The following is a 17,121-nucleotide window of genomic DNA, read 5'->3' as shown; positions in this document are numbered from 1 at the left end:
TTGTCAGTTCTTTGCAATCATGATTTACTGAACTGATTATTCAATACTTTTGACACCTGTCAGCACCTGCCTACTGGCAATTGGAATTATTACATTCTTCTTGAAGTCCATGTGTATTTCACTTGCCTCATTTATATCTTGCACAGCAGAGAAAATAGTTCTGTCTAATGGCTGACTCTCCCAAGGACCTCAGTATTTCTGAGGGAGTGTCATCTACTCGAGTAGCCTTGTTTCCACTTAGGTATTCCAGTGCTTGGTCACTTTTTTCAGCATTCCAGTGCATGGTCACTTTCTTCACAGTATAAAAACAACTGAAATTCCTAGATGTATTATATTTCCCAACTCTTTTCCATCTACTTCTGCTTCCCTTTCTATAACACTGACTTAAAGTTTGTTACCCCTGTATAATAGTTCTGCATAGTTGTTCAACCCTTCAGCATTCCATCTTTACGTGGCAATGGCTTGCCATCTGAGGTCGTGGTTCTCTTTCCCCCAAAGGTCTTTCTAATTTTCACATAGGCAGCATCAGCATCTATCTTGCTCTCAGTTACACATACTTCTTATGTCTCACATTTGTCCTCTAACCATTCCTGCTTAACATTTTAGAATTTTGGTCAATCTCATTTTATAGATATCCATATTCCCTTTTGCATACTGCATTTTTACATTTTCCCCTTATGTCAGGTGTCAGGTTGGGTATGCTTTGCATTACCTGAGGATTTCTACTGGACTTTTTGCTTATTTTATCCTGTGCTGTCTGCACTGTTTCATCCCTCAAGGCTTTGCATTCAACTTATTTTATATTCTTTATCCCTGCTTCAGTCAGTTGGCACCTAATTCTCCCTCTGAAGCTCTCAACAACCTCTGATTTTTTTCAACTTTTTTCCATCTCCTTAATTTCCTACCATCTTGAAATATCTTGTGTTAATCTGCAGTTGATAACCAATAAATTATGGTCAGGTCCCCTTATCTGTCCCTGGATATGTTTTGCAGTATAAAACGTTATTTTGAAACCTCTGTCTGCCACTTACATAATCTACCTGAAATCTTTCTGTGCCTCCGGGTGTCTTCCATGTATAAAACTTGTTAGGGATATTTGTCTGTAATTGTGTGCATTCCTTCTTTTACACTTCTTATAAACAGGAGCAATGTGTGCTCCTTATCTGTCTGTGGGACTCTTGGTTGCACAAGAGATTTGAGTAACGGAAGCATTAATATTATTCACAAGTTTAATGTTAAATCTAACATAAATTTTCTTAGGGCCTTGCATTGTGTTAACTTAGTGTAGTTCCAATGGCTTTTGCAAAATTTCACACATTTGTTTATTTGTGAAGTAGTGTAGGCAGTCATGGACCCCTTCACCTATTGTCATTCATGGCAAGGAGTATAACAGAGTGGTAGAAAGGAGCTATTGTGTTTGACTTTGTCCATGAACATACTATGAATAAATATGACAGAGTTGTTGGTGTATATGCAGACTGTCCATCATATCTACAAGGAATAGAATATCCTTTCCAATCACGTAACACGGCATAAGAACAGTGGCCGTAAAAATAACTCAAGTGAGAGGGACTGGAATAACATCAATGGTTTTTTGGAATGCTGTCAGTGTTAAATTTACTTTATGCATCTGTAACCCTCTTATGCTCAGTGTCAGAAGATCTATTTAATAAAACTTCTCTTGGTAACCGTTATTTATGTTTGCCGACATGGCCTTGTTATTCTGTTCCACCTAACTGTGTTGCAGCAATCTTCACAGGACTTCATCTCCTTGTGTGTGCATGGGTGCTTAAAGAGAGTGTTAATTGTCTTCCACGTTACTCAGATGACATAAACTACTGAACTTTGAACCTCATGTATTAACACTTTCTCTTATAAAAACATCGTGTTTCAGTTTGAAATCCTGTGTAAAAATGGACTGATGGATCTTTTTAAAACTGATATAACTCGGATAAGATAAAGGCAAAAAGTATTTTCTACACAAACCTGTTCAACAGACAGTTTTCATGGTGTCCATTGTAGCCATGGACTTCTCTTTTTCTCTGTGTCTTATAAACCTCTTCAAACCACAATGTCAAGGAACAAGTGGCCCCACACAGCAGGTGGAGATGCTCATTTGTTGTCCCACCTTGTAGATGTGGTGGTTCAAGACTTTTTGCATCTGCACATGTTGTAACAATATCTCACACAGTGGGAAGTCCCAGCACATAAAACATCATGAACATATTTCATCGTCTTGGAATGCTGGGAGTGGAACATTCACTTTCCAAAAAACGTTATGTCACACTTCATATCCCGCCCACTGTGACTAAAGATGTCATATAAACCCTCTTAATTACATGCTTTTATTAGTCTTTTTGCGTTTCCTGTCTCCAAGAGAGAACAATATATTTTTGCTTAAAACCATAGTCCAACCTCTCTTTGAGATAATTTCGTTAAGTCATTTTACCACTTTAACTACATCTACATCTACATCCATACTCCGCAAGCCACCTGACGGTGTGTGGCGGAGGGCACCCTGAGTACCTCTATCGGTTCTCCCTTTTATTCCAGTCTCGTATTGTTCGTGGAAAGAAGGATTGTCGGTATGCTTCTGTGTGGGCTCTAATCTCTCTGATTTTATCCTCATGGTCTCTTCGCGAGATATACATAGGAGGGAGCAATATACTGCTTGACTCTTCGGTGAAGGTATGTTCCCGAAACTTTAACAAAAGCCCGTACCAAGCTGCTGAGCATCTCTCCTGCAGAGTCTTCCACTGGAGTTTATCTATCATGTCCGTAACGCTTTCGCGATTACTAAATGATCCTGTAATGAAGCGCGCTGCTCTCCGTTAGATCTTCTCTATCTCTTCTATCAACCCTATCTGGTACGGATCCCACACTGCTGAGCGGTATTCAAGCAGTGGGTGAACAAGCGTACTGTAACCTACTTCCTTTGTTTTCAGATTGCATTTCCTTAGTATTCTTCCAATGAATCTGCTTTACCGACGATCAACTTTATATGATCATTCCATTTTAAATCACTCCTAATGCGTACTCCTAGATGATTTATGGAATTAACTGCTTCCAGTTGCTGACCTGCTATTTTGTAGCTAAATGATAAGGGATCTATCTTTCTATGTATTCGCAGCACATTACACTTGTCTACATTGAGATTGAATTGCCAATCCCTGCACCATGCGTCAATTCGCTGCAGATCCTCCTGCATTTCAGTACAATTTTCCATTGTTACAACCTCTTGATACACCACAGCATCATCTGCAAAAAGCCTCAGTGAACTTCCGATGTCATCCACAAGGTCATTTATGTATATTGTGAATAGCAACGGTCCTATGACACTACCCTGCGGCACACCTGAAATCACTCTTACTTCGGATGACTTCTCTCCATTGAGAATGACATGCTGCATTCTGTTATCTAGGAACTCTTCAATCCAATCGCACAATTGGTCTGATAGTCCATATGCTCTTACTTTGTTCATTAAACGACTGTGGGGAACTGCATCGAACGCCTTGCGGAAGTCAAGAAACATGGCATCTACCTGTGATCCCATGTCTATGGCCCTCTGAGTCTCGTGGACGAATAGCGCGAGCTGGGTTTCACACGACCGTCTTTTTCGAAACCCATGCTGATTCCTACAGAGTAGATTTCTAGTCTCCAGAAAAGTCATTATACTCGAACATAATACGTGTTCCAAAATTCTACAACTGATCGACGTTAGAGATATAGGTCTATAGTTCTGCACATCTGTTCGACGTCCCTTCTTGAAAACAGGTATGACCTGTGCCCTTTTCCAATCCTTTGGAACGCTACGTTCTTCTAGAGACCTACGGTACACCGCTGCAAGAAGGGGGGCAAGTTCCTTCGCGTACTCTGTGTAAAATCGAACTGGTATCCCATCAGGTCCAGCGGCCTTTCCTCTTTTGAGCGATTTTAATTGTATCTCTATCCCTCTGTCGTCTATTTCGATATCTACCACTTTGTCATCTGTAGGACAATGTAGAGAAGGAACTACAGTGCAGTCTTCCTCTGTGAAACAGCTTTGGAAAAAGACATTTAGTATTTCGGCCTTTAGTCTGTCATTCTGTGTTTCAGTACCATTTTGGTCACAAAGTGTCTGGACATTTTGTTTTGTTCCACCTACCGCTTTGACATAAGACCAAAATTTCTTAGGATTTTCTGCCAAGTCAGTACATAGAACTTTACTTTCGAATTCATTGAACGCCTCTCGCATAGCCATCCTCACACTACATTTCGCTTCATGTAGTTTTTGTTTGTCTGCAAGGCTTTGGCTATGTTTATGTTTGCTGTGAAGTTCTCTTTGCTTCCGCAGCAGTTTTCTAACTCGGTTGTTGTACCACGGTGGCTCTTTTCCATCTCTTACGATCTTGCTTGGCACATACTCATCTAACGCATATTGTACGATGGTTTTGAACTTTGTCCACTGATCCTCAACACTATCTGTACTTGAGACAAAACTTTTGTGTTGAGCCGTCAGGTACTCTGTAATCTTCTTTTTGTCACTTTTGCTAAACAGAAAAATCTTCCTACCTTTTTTAATATTTCTATCTACGGTTTAAATCATCGATGCTGTAACCGCTTTATGATCGCTAATTCCCTGTTCTGCGTTAACTGTTTCAAATAGTTCGGGTCTGTTTGTCACCAGAATGTCTAATATGTTATCGCCACGAGTTGGTTCTCTGTTTAACTGCTCAAGGTAGTTTTCAGATAAAGCACTTAAAAAATGTCACTGGATTCTTTGTCCCTGCCACCCGTTATGAACGTTTGAGTCTCCCAGTCTATATCCGGCAGATTAAAATCTCCACCCAGAACTATAACATGGTGGGGAAATCTACTCGAAATATTTTCTAAATTATCCTTCAGGTACTCAGCCACAACAGCTGCTGAGCCAGGGGGCCTTTAGAGACATCCAATTACCATGCCTGAGCCTGCTTTAACCGTGACCTTCACCCAAATTATTTCACATTTCAGATCTCCGTCAATTTCCTTCGATACTATTGCACTTCTTATCGCTATAAACACGCCTCCCCCTTCACAGTCCAGCCTGTCTCTGCGGTATACATTCCAGTCTGAGTTTAGGATTTCATTACTGTTTACGTCTGGTTTCAGCCAACTTTCTGTCCCTAGTGTTATATGGTCGTTGTGACCGTTTATTAATGAGAGCAGTTCTGGGACCTTTCTATAGACGCTCCTGCAGTTTACTATTAGCACATTAATATTGTTATTCCCTGTTGCATTTTGCCTACTCCTACCTTGCCGCGTCTCAGGAGGCATCTTGTTGGGCCTAAGGAGGGAATTCTCTAACCTAAAAAACCCCCATGTGGACTCCACACGTACTCCGCTACCCTTGTAGCCGCTTCCGGCGTGTAGTGCACGCCTGACCTATTCCGGGGGACTCTACATTTCTCCACCCGATAGCGGAGGTCGAGAAATTTGCACCCCAGATCTACGCAGAATCGTCTGAGCCTCTGGTTTAAGCCTTCCACTCGGCTCCAAACCAGAGGACCGCGATCGGTTCTGGGAACGATACTACAAATAGTTAGCTCAGATTCCACCCCATGAGCGAGGCTTTCCACCTTCACCAATTCCGCCAACCGCCTGTACGAACTGAGGATGACCTCTGAACCCAGACGGCAGGAATCATTGGTGCCGACATGAGCAACAATTTGCAGTCGGGTGCACCCAGTGGTCTCTATCGCCGCCGGCAGGGCCTCCTCCACATCTCGGATGAGACCCCCCCGGGAAGCAGACAGAGTGAACACTGGTCTTCTTCCCCGACCTTTCCGCTATTTCCCTAAGGGGCTCCATCACCCGCCTAACGTTGGAGCTCCCAATAGCCAATAAACCCCTCCCCCCGTGTGCCTGCTTGGACCTTGCTGAAAGAGCAGCCACATGTCCACTCACAGGCAGAGCGGGCCATGCCACACGGCCAGCGTCCACATTTTCCCTCCGCCTCGTGCGCCGCGAACGCCGCTGAACCTGCCACTCTCCTTGGGGAGAGGGTAGCCCAACCGCGCCCCGTACCCGCGAAGATGTCTCGACAGCAGGGACAGTAAAAGGTAAAATTGAAAGGCAACAGAACAGCAAAAGGTGAAGAAACTGTTTCAAGGAAAAACTGAACGGGAAATACTGAAACAGTTAACTCTGTAAACCCAACAGACATCAAACTGCCGAACCCACGTAGAATGAAGGTCCCCTGAGGACTTTACTTCTTCACCATATCAACGGCATATAAACGTTTTTCTTACTCCATTTTGGGGTCTACTAAGAATACTGCATACGGATGTGGAATACCCACTATTGTAAATTGTCCACACCATCTTGGGGGAGGGGGGGGGGGGGGGGGGGAATTGCGAGTCTCTTTCTTTATATTTGGACTGTGGTGATGATGCTAAATCAGTTGTAGCTCATCGATATGGAATATTGTTGTATTCACATTCTCATTGTATCTCTTAACTCTGATTTCTGCTTGCTGGTGAAAACTATTAGCCACTATTTTCTGTAGTTCTTCTGTTTCTGTCTTTCTTACAGCTGGCCATTTAAATAATTTTAATAGGATTTCACCATTAAAATTTTTCATTACCACATCAACGAGAGATAGTCCTGTAGATGTGTGCAGTAGTTCATTTCTGATTATTTGACACTCCGAAATCATCTGAGCCTATGTAGTATGTTTGCAGAACAGTATGTTCTGCACAAACGCCTAAATTCCTTCATTGCTTGCTCACAAGGGCTCGATAATGGGTAGTATTTTGAAGAAGCTTTATAGCTCTTCACCTACATAATAAAGCGCCTTCCCCTACTGTTCCAGCTTGCTTCTGACAGTAACAGCATTTGCTCACATTGCCGCAGCATTCGTCCAAAATAGTCAGTGTTTTCTGAACATTTGGTGTTTCATTAAATTCTGACCCCGCTCTAACACTTCTTTATCTAAGATCTGATCATTTAATGTCTTTAAGTCAATCATATACCTATTTCTACTGGACATTCATTTTGTTTCTTGCTAGGTCACACTGTTTATTTACTTCAGTCTGTAACTCCTTAGCCAAATTACAAATCCACACTTTGCATATTATAAATAAATATGCAGATTTAACAGTACTTAAATGTCACTTCTTATTTATGTCTACACCATTTCAATTCTTTGGGAGTTTTAAACTCAGACAAAGCATAAGAAATCTCAGTTATGTACTGAGTATAGCTCACTGGATGATGGAAACAGCTTGCTGCACCTGTGGACATTGACTGTAGATGAGCTGCCATCGCGTCGATCAACAGCAGTTGTAGTGGTGTCATGGACAGCCAAATCGGTTGTAGCCCTCTGGCCCAAGACGGGAAATCATCTTAGACAAACAGTGAAATCTTTTTGTATTCCTGTGTCCTATTTGACTCGAACATGGTTGTATTTACTGCCGTCATCCATGTTGCAATGGGCCAAAATATTTAATCTTTAATTCCCTTTTAAATTTAGAACCACTATTGGAGTCCCATCACAGTCAACATAGTGAAATGCAAAATAGTTGGTATCAATGGTGCATTTCCTGTATGCATTCTGTAACTCTCCTGTGTTCAATGTCAGAAGATCTACTTAGCAAAATTTATCTTGGTCACAATTTTTGATACTAGTTCCACCTAACAATGTTGCAGTAGTCTTCACAGGACTTAGTATACTTTTACTTGTATGGATGCTGCAAGAGAGTGTCAGTTGTCTTCCAAGTCAGTTCTCTTAAATGATGTAAACTACTGATCTTTAAGCATTCTGTATTAATACTTTCTCTAACAAAAGCATTGTGTCTCAATATACAACCTTATGTACAAGGTAGGTTGACAGGCCGTTTTAAAACTGATGTAGCTTGGGTAAGATATGGACAAGAAGTATGTCAGTTTTCATGGCATTCATTGTAGCCATGGCCCTCTCTTTTTCTCCTTTTCGGCGAAACACCTTCAAATAATGACACCAAGGAACATGTGGCCCCGGACAGCACGTGGAAATGCTCACTTGCTACCCCACCTTGTAGATGCGATGAGTTAAGACATTCTCCCATCCGCATATATTGTACCAATATCTCACAAAGGAGGTTGTCTAGAGATTTACTTCTACAGGATGTCATGAATGTCTTTCATCATCTCAACCACTAATCATCCGATCTTAACCACATAGAAAATACTAGGGTTTATTCGGAACAGTGGGTGGAATGTAGCAATCAACGTTTCTCGTTGTTGAATCTGTGGAATATAATCATCGACTTGTAATATCAGGATCGATATGGCATACCCGAAGTGACACTCTTCTTCACCGAATTGTGGTCATTGAGGCTGATGTTATAGTTTTAGTTTGATGTTTTCTGGGGTTGACTTAATTTTTTGTATGGTGTATTTATGTTAGTAGGCTCTTCAGTATGATAGTATTTTTAAACAAGAGATTTTTGCCTCTTGTCTTTAGTTTCCCACACCAAAATGATCAGTGGTACTCGTGGTGTGGATTTAATCCATCCATTGACCTTAATAAAGAATTACAACTTCTTAGGATTTTATGAAAGATTTTTGTGAAGATTTGAACATATAAATTGTTGTAGGCTTCACTCAGAGCCTTCTTAACAATAACATGCATAAGTTGTAATTGAGTTTCATCAGTTTTTGTAAATTCCCTTTTGTGGTAGGGTTGTGCGGTGTCCAGGCTGATGCCAGCCATTGATTTCGATTTTTTGTGTAGGTTATTAATCCAAGCTTCTCCCTTGGATTCATGTGGTTCAGTGGATCCCTTTCTTGGTATTAGCAAGACAGAAAAATATGAAATAATCCCCACAAGCGTAACAAAAGACCTATGTAACAGTGGTCAGTAATGTTTAACTGCTAGACTATGGAGATTACCTGTTGAGTTAGTGACACTCTACAGCTACCATATGTTTGGGATATTCATTACTTTTGAATTTTGACTGTCTTTGTAATACTGATATGGTGGAATATGGTGGCTAATAGAAATGTCCATGTACACTGATATCGGTTGGGCCTAATATTTGCTGTTTGTTGTTGTAAACACTCAGCTTCATGAAGAGTCTAACCTGTCTTCCCGGGTGATATTCCCAATTTCTGCCTCTGGTTTGAGCCAATTCAGTTCATAGTTTTATGCGAGCACAACAGTTTCCTTAGAGAGTGTAGAGTTCTGGGACTTTTCTGTAAACTATTTGACAGTTAATTACAGTTGCTTCAGCATGTTTTCCTCCATCTGTATTCTTTGATCAGTTTCAGTGATTCGGTCTTCAAATGGCATTATTTTATTGTGTAGTTTTACCTAATTTTAAAACAGAACATGTATACTTCATTCATGCTGTGCCACCCAAGTGGCCATTAATAGTGCATACGCATTCTTCGAAGACAGTACTTTGATCATCAAGCGCATTACACATGCATGTGCGTGCCGCCGTCCCCCCCCCCCCCCCCCCCCCCCTGCCCCCTTTCCCTGACCCTTACACACACACAAAACTTTCTCATTGTGTAGTTATTTAGTTTTTATTACTTTTGGGTAATCTTTTCCCTGGTTTTGCTTTTTCACTAATTACAGTATTGCTTTATTGCTCCCTTTATTTAATTTTATGCTGTGGTAGTATATTTATCAGGCCAGAGATGTCATTTCAGTCATCTCCTAATACTGTAAGCCATTGTAAGTACTTATTGGGAATTAATGTTCATTCCTTACCCTGCTAATGGCTCTGCCTATTTTCTCTAAGGTGTGATATGCCACTGTTTTCAACAATCTTTTCACTTTATGCACATTATTCTAAATAAAATTATCTTCAGAAAATCATTAATTTTTTGGTCATGCTCTACACACAATTTTCATTTGTTTAACTACAGTGTGTATATGACCCAGGACAATCGGGAGATCTGGGAAAAACCCAGGAATTTTTTCATCCAGGAGAAAACCGAGAAAAGCCCGAGAATTTTTCAGAATTCCGGGAATTTTTCATTGTTTTAGCTAAATTTTTGTAATGTTGACTGGTAAGAACCAATACTCTAACAAAGGATATTACTGTGTCCTGCTACTGCAGAATAATACTGCAGCAATAAAACATGGACGAGAAAATAAATGAAAATAAACTTAAATTGCAAATGACATGCGCCATATAAAAAAAACCATGCTCATACAAGTGTCTGCCAACAGCAAAATGTGTCAAAGGCTTTAGGAAGACAATGCAATGCTTTATAACAACAAATTGCCTCTGATGAGTTGACGTTACAACTGTTTACATTAGATTCATTTCAGCAGTTGCAAGCGCCCTCGTGTGCATGCGCAGTTGAGTCGTGTGTGAGTAGTACCTTCACCTGCCTCTGGCTACAGTAATGTGGCTGTTGGCTGTGTAAGCAGCCACATTCTACCCGGAGAAATGGGGACTTCACACAAATTATGGAAGAATATGACGATTCCAAATTTATACAAAAATCTCATGCTACTACTTTTTGATCTCATGCCTGAGAAACTGGAGTGTATGAATTAAATGTGAAACTGTTTCCTAACATAAAGCATTTTGCTTATAATAGACCAAATAAGCATTTCATATTGGTACTTCGTGAATTATATTCTGTCGTGTTATCAAAATTACCATTATTGCCAAAATAGTCTCGCTTATTTGGTGTGTGTTACAGTTGCTGAAATATTAGAAAAGCCTATTTTGTTTTTTCTAGCAGACTGTGACGAAATAGATGTAGTCAGATTGAGAAACCATACCAGTCTTGGGTACTATTTGTATTAACAGCTTTTCCGGTATTAGACAATGACATTTCAATTTTTCATGTAGCAAAAGTTTGACAAATTTTAGTGAGCTAATAGATTTTTTCGCACAAAGGAAAGCGCACCATCTAAAGCTGTAGCCAGATAAGAGAGAAGAAAACGCTAGGACCTAAGGGTTGAAGAAATGTTTGATGTCTTGCTAGTCTCTTGTTTTACTGGTTAAGTTATTAGCTAATAGGCAATAAAGAGTGCAAATTTTCTGAAGAGTTCTTGTTCTCCTGGTTACAAATAATCCAATCCAGTGTTAACTGCGAGATTTTTTTAAAGAGGGGCAGAATGTCAAACCAGCCAACTGGGAGCAGGAGAGACACCACAGGACATTTTAACTTCCACTGTCCTGAATGTAGCTTGATGGTATCCATTGCTAAATATACACGTTTGAGTTCCACAGAGTGAAATACACTGATGTGCGATTGAAGAATGCTGTGTGAAGAGCATGGCACTGCATCTTGGCTAACTTAATACCAAATAACATGTCTTACATTTCCTCGAAGATGCAAGGGTTGGAACTTTAATAGTGGCAACTATTTATTTACAGCTTGTACAAAATAGGTATGTGCTTCAAAGCTTTATTGGCCTTCAAAGTAGTCACAAGCATTGTGTATAACCCATTGCCAGCGATGTGGAAGTCGTAGGATACTCTTAGCAGTGCCAGATGTGTTGACAGTTCAAGTGGCGCGGTCTATTGCACGACGAATTTGGAGCAGTTCTGAAGCAGATGCCCTAAAGTGTTTCCTTCAGTTTAGAAATCAAGATGAACACACGAGGGCTTAAGCCAGTGGAATGCAGTAGATAGTATAGCACTTAGCAACCACATCGGTCAAACAAATCAGTAACAGTTTGCACTGTATGGTTGTGTTCCAAAAATGAACACCATAGAGACAGAAGTGATGACAGTTTCTGCAGGACCTGGCCATGATTTTGCAGGACAATGCTCAAGCATGTACAGTGCAAGCTGTTACTGATTTGTTTGACTGATGGGACTGCTAAGTGCTATACCACCTACTGCACTCCCCTGCCTTAAGCCCTCGTGAGCTCAACTCAATTTCTAAACTGAAGGAAACATTTCACGGCAGTCGCTTTAGAACTACTACAAATTCGTCAGGCAATAGATCGCGCTGCTCGAACTGTCAACACAACTGGCACTGCTAAGAGTATCCTACGACTTCCACATTGCTGGCAACGGGTTATACACAATGCTGGGACTACTTTGTGGACAATAAAACTTTGAAACATGTACTTATTTTGTACGAGCTGTAAATAAATAGTTTCCACTATTAAAGTTCCAACCCTCATATATGTTTTATGTATCAGACTCTTCAGAAAGATGTGCACTACAAAATGAACGTATTTTTGTAAAGTCGTTTCCTTTCAAATTTTTGATGTCCTATCTCAAACGTTCAAGTGAGGAGGGAAAGGGGGGGGGGGGGGCACTATCTAGTATTGCCCGGAAAGATCGTAGATCCGGGGCTGATGCGCAGAGCAGTCTTGAGTTATAGTGGGGGAGGGGGAGGGGGAAGGGGGGTAGTCTTCATGTGATCTGTATTTACATTTGGTGGTTTTGCTGTTTCCTCTTTGTTTACTGCTCTCACATCAAAGGAAAACAAAACGGATTTCTGTGGCTGGGAGCTATCAGGTGAATTAAAACAGTCACATAATTATGGAAGGCTAAAATATGATATTTGTTTCAGATTTTATTTTATTTCCAACTCCCTGACAGTCAAGCATAGATGCCTTGCAGGGCAATGAAGTTATATTTGTCAGTTTGCCTAACTATTGGCTAGTTTCAACCATCCTCTTCATTTCAAGTGCATATTTTCATCTTCTAGCATGTATGGTATTATGTCATAATGAAGAACCAAACATGAGTTAATACAGTACTGGTACTCTAAGAAAATTTACATCCCGAAAACCGCACTGAAACGCTTAATATCAGGTCGAGGCCTACTTAATTGGGAGTCTGGACATACGAATGTGCACTTGAAGCTGAATTATGCATTTTAATATGGTTCACGAAATTCCGACGCTCTTGGAGTATCCTCTGATGTCTTGTTTCAAAAAATGGCATAATGTAAGATCTTTTTCCACAAGATGAACTATGTGCGTGAATGTACGATGAATTTCTTAAATCATAGAGCATTTGACTCTCATTTAAGAATCAGCTCTTTGATGTCAAGCTATTTAGAAGAATTTTGAGCCCAGAATATCAGAGATTTTTGTTGGTATTAAAACAATTTTACCGGCACATTTGTGTGATGTATCTTAAAGTGTTAACACGCGCAAAAAAGGTGAACAATATAAGTGAAAGCTTAGCTTCTCTTCCAGCTTATTAATCTACCGAGACAAATATTATACGTGAGAAATTTGCTTTTCTTGTAGCAACACTGTGCATATTAATTTAAACCATTAACTTTCCCTGTTACAGTTTTTCTTGCTACTTAACAATGATTTTGCTATTGGCTGACTACATCACGTGTCCTGTACTCTGAATATCCACTGTCATTGGCTGGCGAGATCACGTGACATGAGCTGTGACTGGTTTACAAAGTGCCTCGCATTCTCTATTTCAATGCTTCAGAAAGTAACATGCGGTGTCTGATGGAATTCAAATTTAATGTGTATTTTTAACCAGGAAATCCGGGAAAAATCCAGGAATATTTTTTTGTTGTCCACGTATACACCCTGAACTACATTGAGTTGTTATCAAAATATCATCATCTACATTTAATTTTTTCTATCTGTATTCATCACAGTTACCTCAAGCAAGGGAATTTTGTTCACCTTAAAGAAGTGCATAGTGAAAGGGCTTTGGTGCTGTCAGTAAATTAATAGTTCAGATAAATACATAAAATCAAAGGCAGTAAATAATTGCAGTAGTGGAGGTAATCATATCTGGTAGATTAGCTACTGGTAGGTTCAAACAGGTTGCGAGTATAACACTTTGTGAACTCAGTTGGAGTCCGTAGAGGGAAGATGATATTCTTTTTGCAAAACATTATTGAGAAAATTTAGAGCACCGGCATTTGTGGCTGGCTGCAGAAAGATTATACTGTCACCATTGTACATTCTGTGTTAACGGCCATGAAGACAAAGTTAGAAAAATTAGGGCTCATAGGGAAATGTTTAGACAATCACTTTTCCCTTGCTCGATTTGCGAGTGGAACGGGAAAGGGAATGCCTAATAGTGGTCAAGGTACTTTCCACCATGCACCATATGGTAGCTTGCAGATTATGTATGTAGATGTATATAAGAAAAGACAGGCATGTTATTATGAAGCAAAAGGGCAGTGCTTGCGAGGCAGAATTAGTTTGAATGATAAAGAAAGACATGATATGGACAAATACGAAAAAAATATGCAGCAAAAGATGTGTGACAAATACCAAGCCCATGGTGTCAACTAATTTGTGTAACTGGGGTTGAAAAGAAAGAGGAAAAACATGTTTACAGGTCCTTGGCACCATGTCCTAATATGTACAAAATAACTGGTTCTTATCTGTGTTGCAGGATCTCCCCAATGCAAAAAACAGTGAGGAGATTGCAGACATTTTAGACCTGAACAGCATTCCTGCTTCAAAACATAAAGTTCGTGTTGTGGGTACTACAGCCATACCTTCAACTGAAATAGCGAGGCATCCTTCAATTTTGGAAGTGCAACAAGCTCTTTTCAGCATGACAAATGTCTAAGTAAAATAAATTTCTTTTGTATATTTAAAATAAATGGGTTGATTGTGAGACAGTATTTCACAGTATCCTGCTGTTCTTTTTTATGTGTAGACTAGATGTTTTATACATAATGATTTCGTATTATTGGAAATAGGACATTTGTGCTATTGCATTTGCCACTCTTTCAAATGAGATTTATTGTACTTTCTTGTGTGTGTAAAACTGAAATTTCAAGGCTGATTATTTAGATTACATTCCACGGGGTGTCTGAAGTGTGCAAATGTATACTATGGACATGTGTGATTTTGGTAATGACAGGATTTTGATTGGTAAATATGTCACTGTATGAGCAATTCTTGGCCTAGGATTCTGTCAGAGTAAGACTTCGTTTTACAGAATCATTTTGTCATCAACTGAGGCTCAGAATAATAAAAGTGCTTTGGAATTATCTGCTGTGTCTCTATTATCTGCTGGTGCAAAATGAAACATGGTGATTGTTTTCCTTTATGTTGCCACAGCCAAAATATAAGTATGCACAAGATGAATAAAATTAGTTGTGCTAATGTTTAAAACTGATTATTTCAACAAATAACTTTTGAATTTTAAGAAAAAAATAAGGAAAGACCAAGTAAAATAAAATAAGGAAAAAGTGTTGTAGCTATGAATGAGAGAGACGGAGTAAAATCTGAGCTTGATGAATTAAATTTATAGTTTTCTTTGTCAATTCTTGTACTCCTTTTTTAGAATATTCATTTCTATGTGTTAAATCCATTTTATCGAATCTCTTAATTTCAAGTGACTTTCACAGAATTTACGAGTCTTAAGTTCAGTTCCAATAATTCAGTCTGTGCCAGCAGCTTGGGTCTCTCAAACCAATTCTGCAGTTCTTTGTGTAATAGGCCTACTGAATCTCAGTTTTTGTAAATATATAATAGAGAAAGAAACTGATGATGAGACTGAGAATTACCGGTCCTGTAAACATGACTTGATGTAACATTCTTGACTGCCTGTCTCAGTACTTTGAAATTTTTATTAAACTACCTGAGGTATTCTATCAGTACCTTCTTGCCTTATGTCTGGTAACAGGCAGTCTCTTATATTTAATCTAAAATATCTATTTATTAATTTTGTAAATGTATATCATTATAATAAAAACTAATGCATTTACTGTATTGTGTGTTTTATATATCTGAAAATGTTCAACATAAACTCAATGCTTTTAGTTACTTTCTATATAAATTTTATCACATTACACCAGTCCACTATCATATGCCTTTGTGACAGATCTCAAAGGTTGAGCTAATAGATTGCAGCATTTTAACCAGCTTTGATTTCGTAGATCATTATTTGCAGACAAACATTATCTTGTGAAAAACTATCCAAAGATAAAGTTGTAACTATAACTATTGATGTTGTGACTCAAATTTTAAGATCCTCTTCCTTTCCATCCCCTTCCTTCTTTCCATGACATCCATGTAAGGAGCAATAAACACTTCATCTTGGTGTTGCTCCTGCAGCTTTGTTCACATTATTCTGCATTTTCACTTAAACATTTCAAAATTAGAATTTATTGGTAAATTCACCCATTAATATGTCAGAATTGAAATTACTAAGAACTAACTATATAAAAAATTACTAAAAAATACTTCAGTGCACAATCGTGGTAGTGAAGTCATTGAGAGGGCATCAATAAATGCTAGATTTATAGTGGAAATGTCACTTGCTACCGTATGAGAATGTAATTACGGGAAGTTTGCTCAGTATTGTGCATGTTCTTATTTAATTCCATTTGCAAGTTCAAGACAATTCTAGTCAGTTAATGGACTCGGAGAAAGGTATCGTTACAAAACCATAATGAAATTTGTCACTTAGTGATTTGTTTGGAAGTATGATGATTCATAATTGCATTAGGTCTTTTAGAGTGAGAAATCTGTACCAACTACTTCTCCCTCTTATAGGAAGAGATATATTTTTGTTTATGTGATTTAGCATTTAATTTCCTGTGTTTCATTTAATATTAAAAAGGTAGATCGGTAGATCACGTGACTAATGACGAGGTACTGAACAGAATTGGGGAGAAAAGAAAGCTGTGGCCTGACCTGACTAGATTAAAACATTCTGAGACATCAAGGGGCCACTAATTTAGTAGTAGAGGGAAAGGGGGGGGGGCTGCAAAAATTGTAGAGGGAGAAAAAGTGATGAATACATTAAGCAGATTCAGAAAGATGTAGTTGCAGTAGTTTTTCAGAGATGATGAAGCTTTCACAGGATACAGTAGTATAGTGAGCTGCATCAAACAAGTCTTGTGGGCTGAAGACAACAACAACAATAAAAAGGTAGCTGTCGTAATGTATGTTACTTTCTCTGTATACAAGCACCCGTATTAAACATCACTTGCAGCGGCATAGTCATTGATTGGTCTATCTGTGACTAAAATTAGTAGCACAGGGTGTTTAAAAAAGAATATACGTATTTCAAATGCATATATTTATTAAACATTAAGACATACAAATATGAAACTTTGCACACACATTTATGAATCTCTCAAGTTCAGATTACAGATGTTCAGTGTGCCCTCCATCAGTAACACGAACAATGTCACATCAATACTCAAATTCCTCCCATACTTGGACAAGCATGTCCTTGG

General features: G+C 39.1%; 1 protein-coding gene across 1 annotated transcript in view; it reads left to right on the top strand.

Annotated features, from left to right (window-relative positions):
- LOC126463915 (uncharacterized) overlaps nt 1-15,646 on the top strand; it is a 50,555-nt gene extending 34,909 nt beyond the window's left edge. Inside the window, exon 4 of the mRNA XM_050096195.1 lies at nt 14,316-15,646. Within this exon, the coding sequence (XP_049952152.1) occupies nt 14,316-14,495 (180 nt within the window). The 3' untranslated portion in view covers nt 14,496-15,646. The remainder of the gene's footprint in view (nt 1-14,315) is intronic.
- Nucleotides 15,647-17,121: the final 1,475 nt, after the last annotated feature.

This window comes from Schistocerca serialis, chromosome 1 (assembly GCF_023864345.2).
Source record: "Schistocerca serialis cubense isolate TAMUIC-IGC-003099 chromosome 1, iqSchSeri2.2, whole genome shotgun sequence".
NCBI classification, from domain to species: domain Eukaryota; kingdom Metazoa; phylum Arthropoda; class Insecta; order Orthoptera; family Acrididae; genus Schistocerca; species Schistocerca serialis.
The sequence above is the reverse complement of the archived record's forward strand: the minus strand, read 5'-3'. Positions and strand labels throughout refer to the sequence as shown.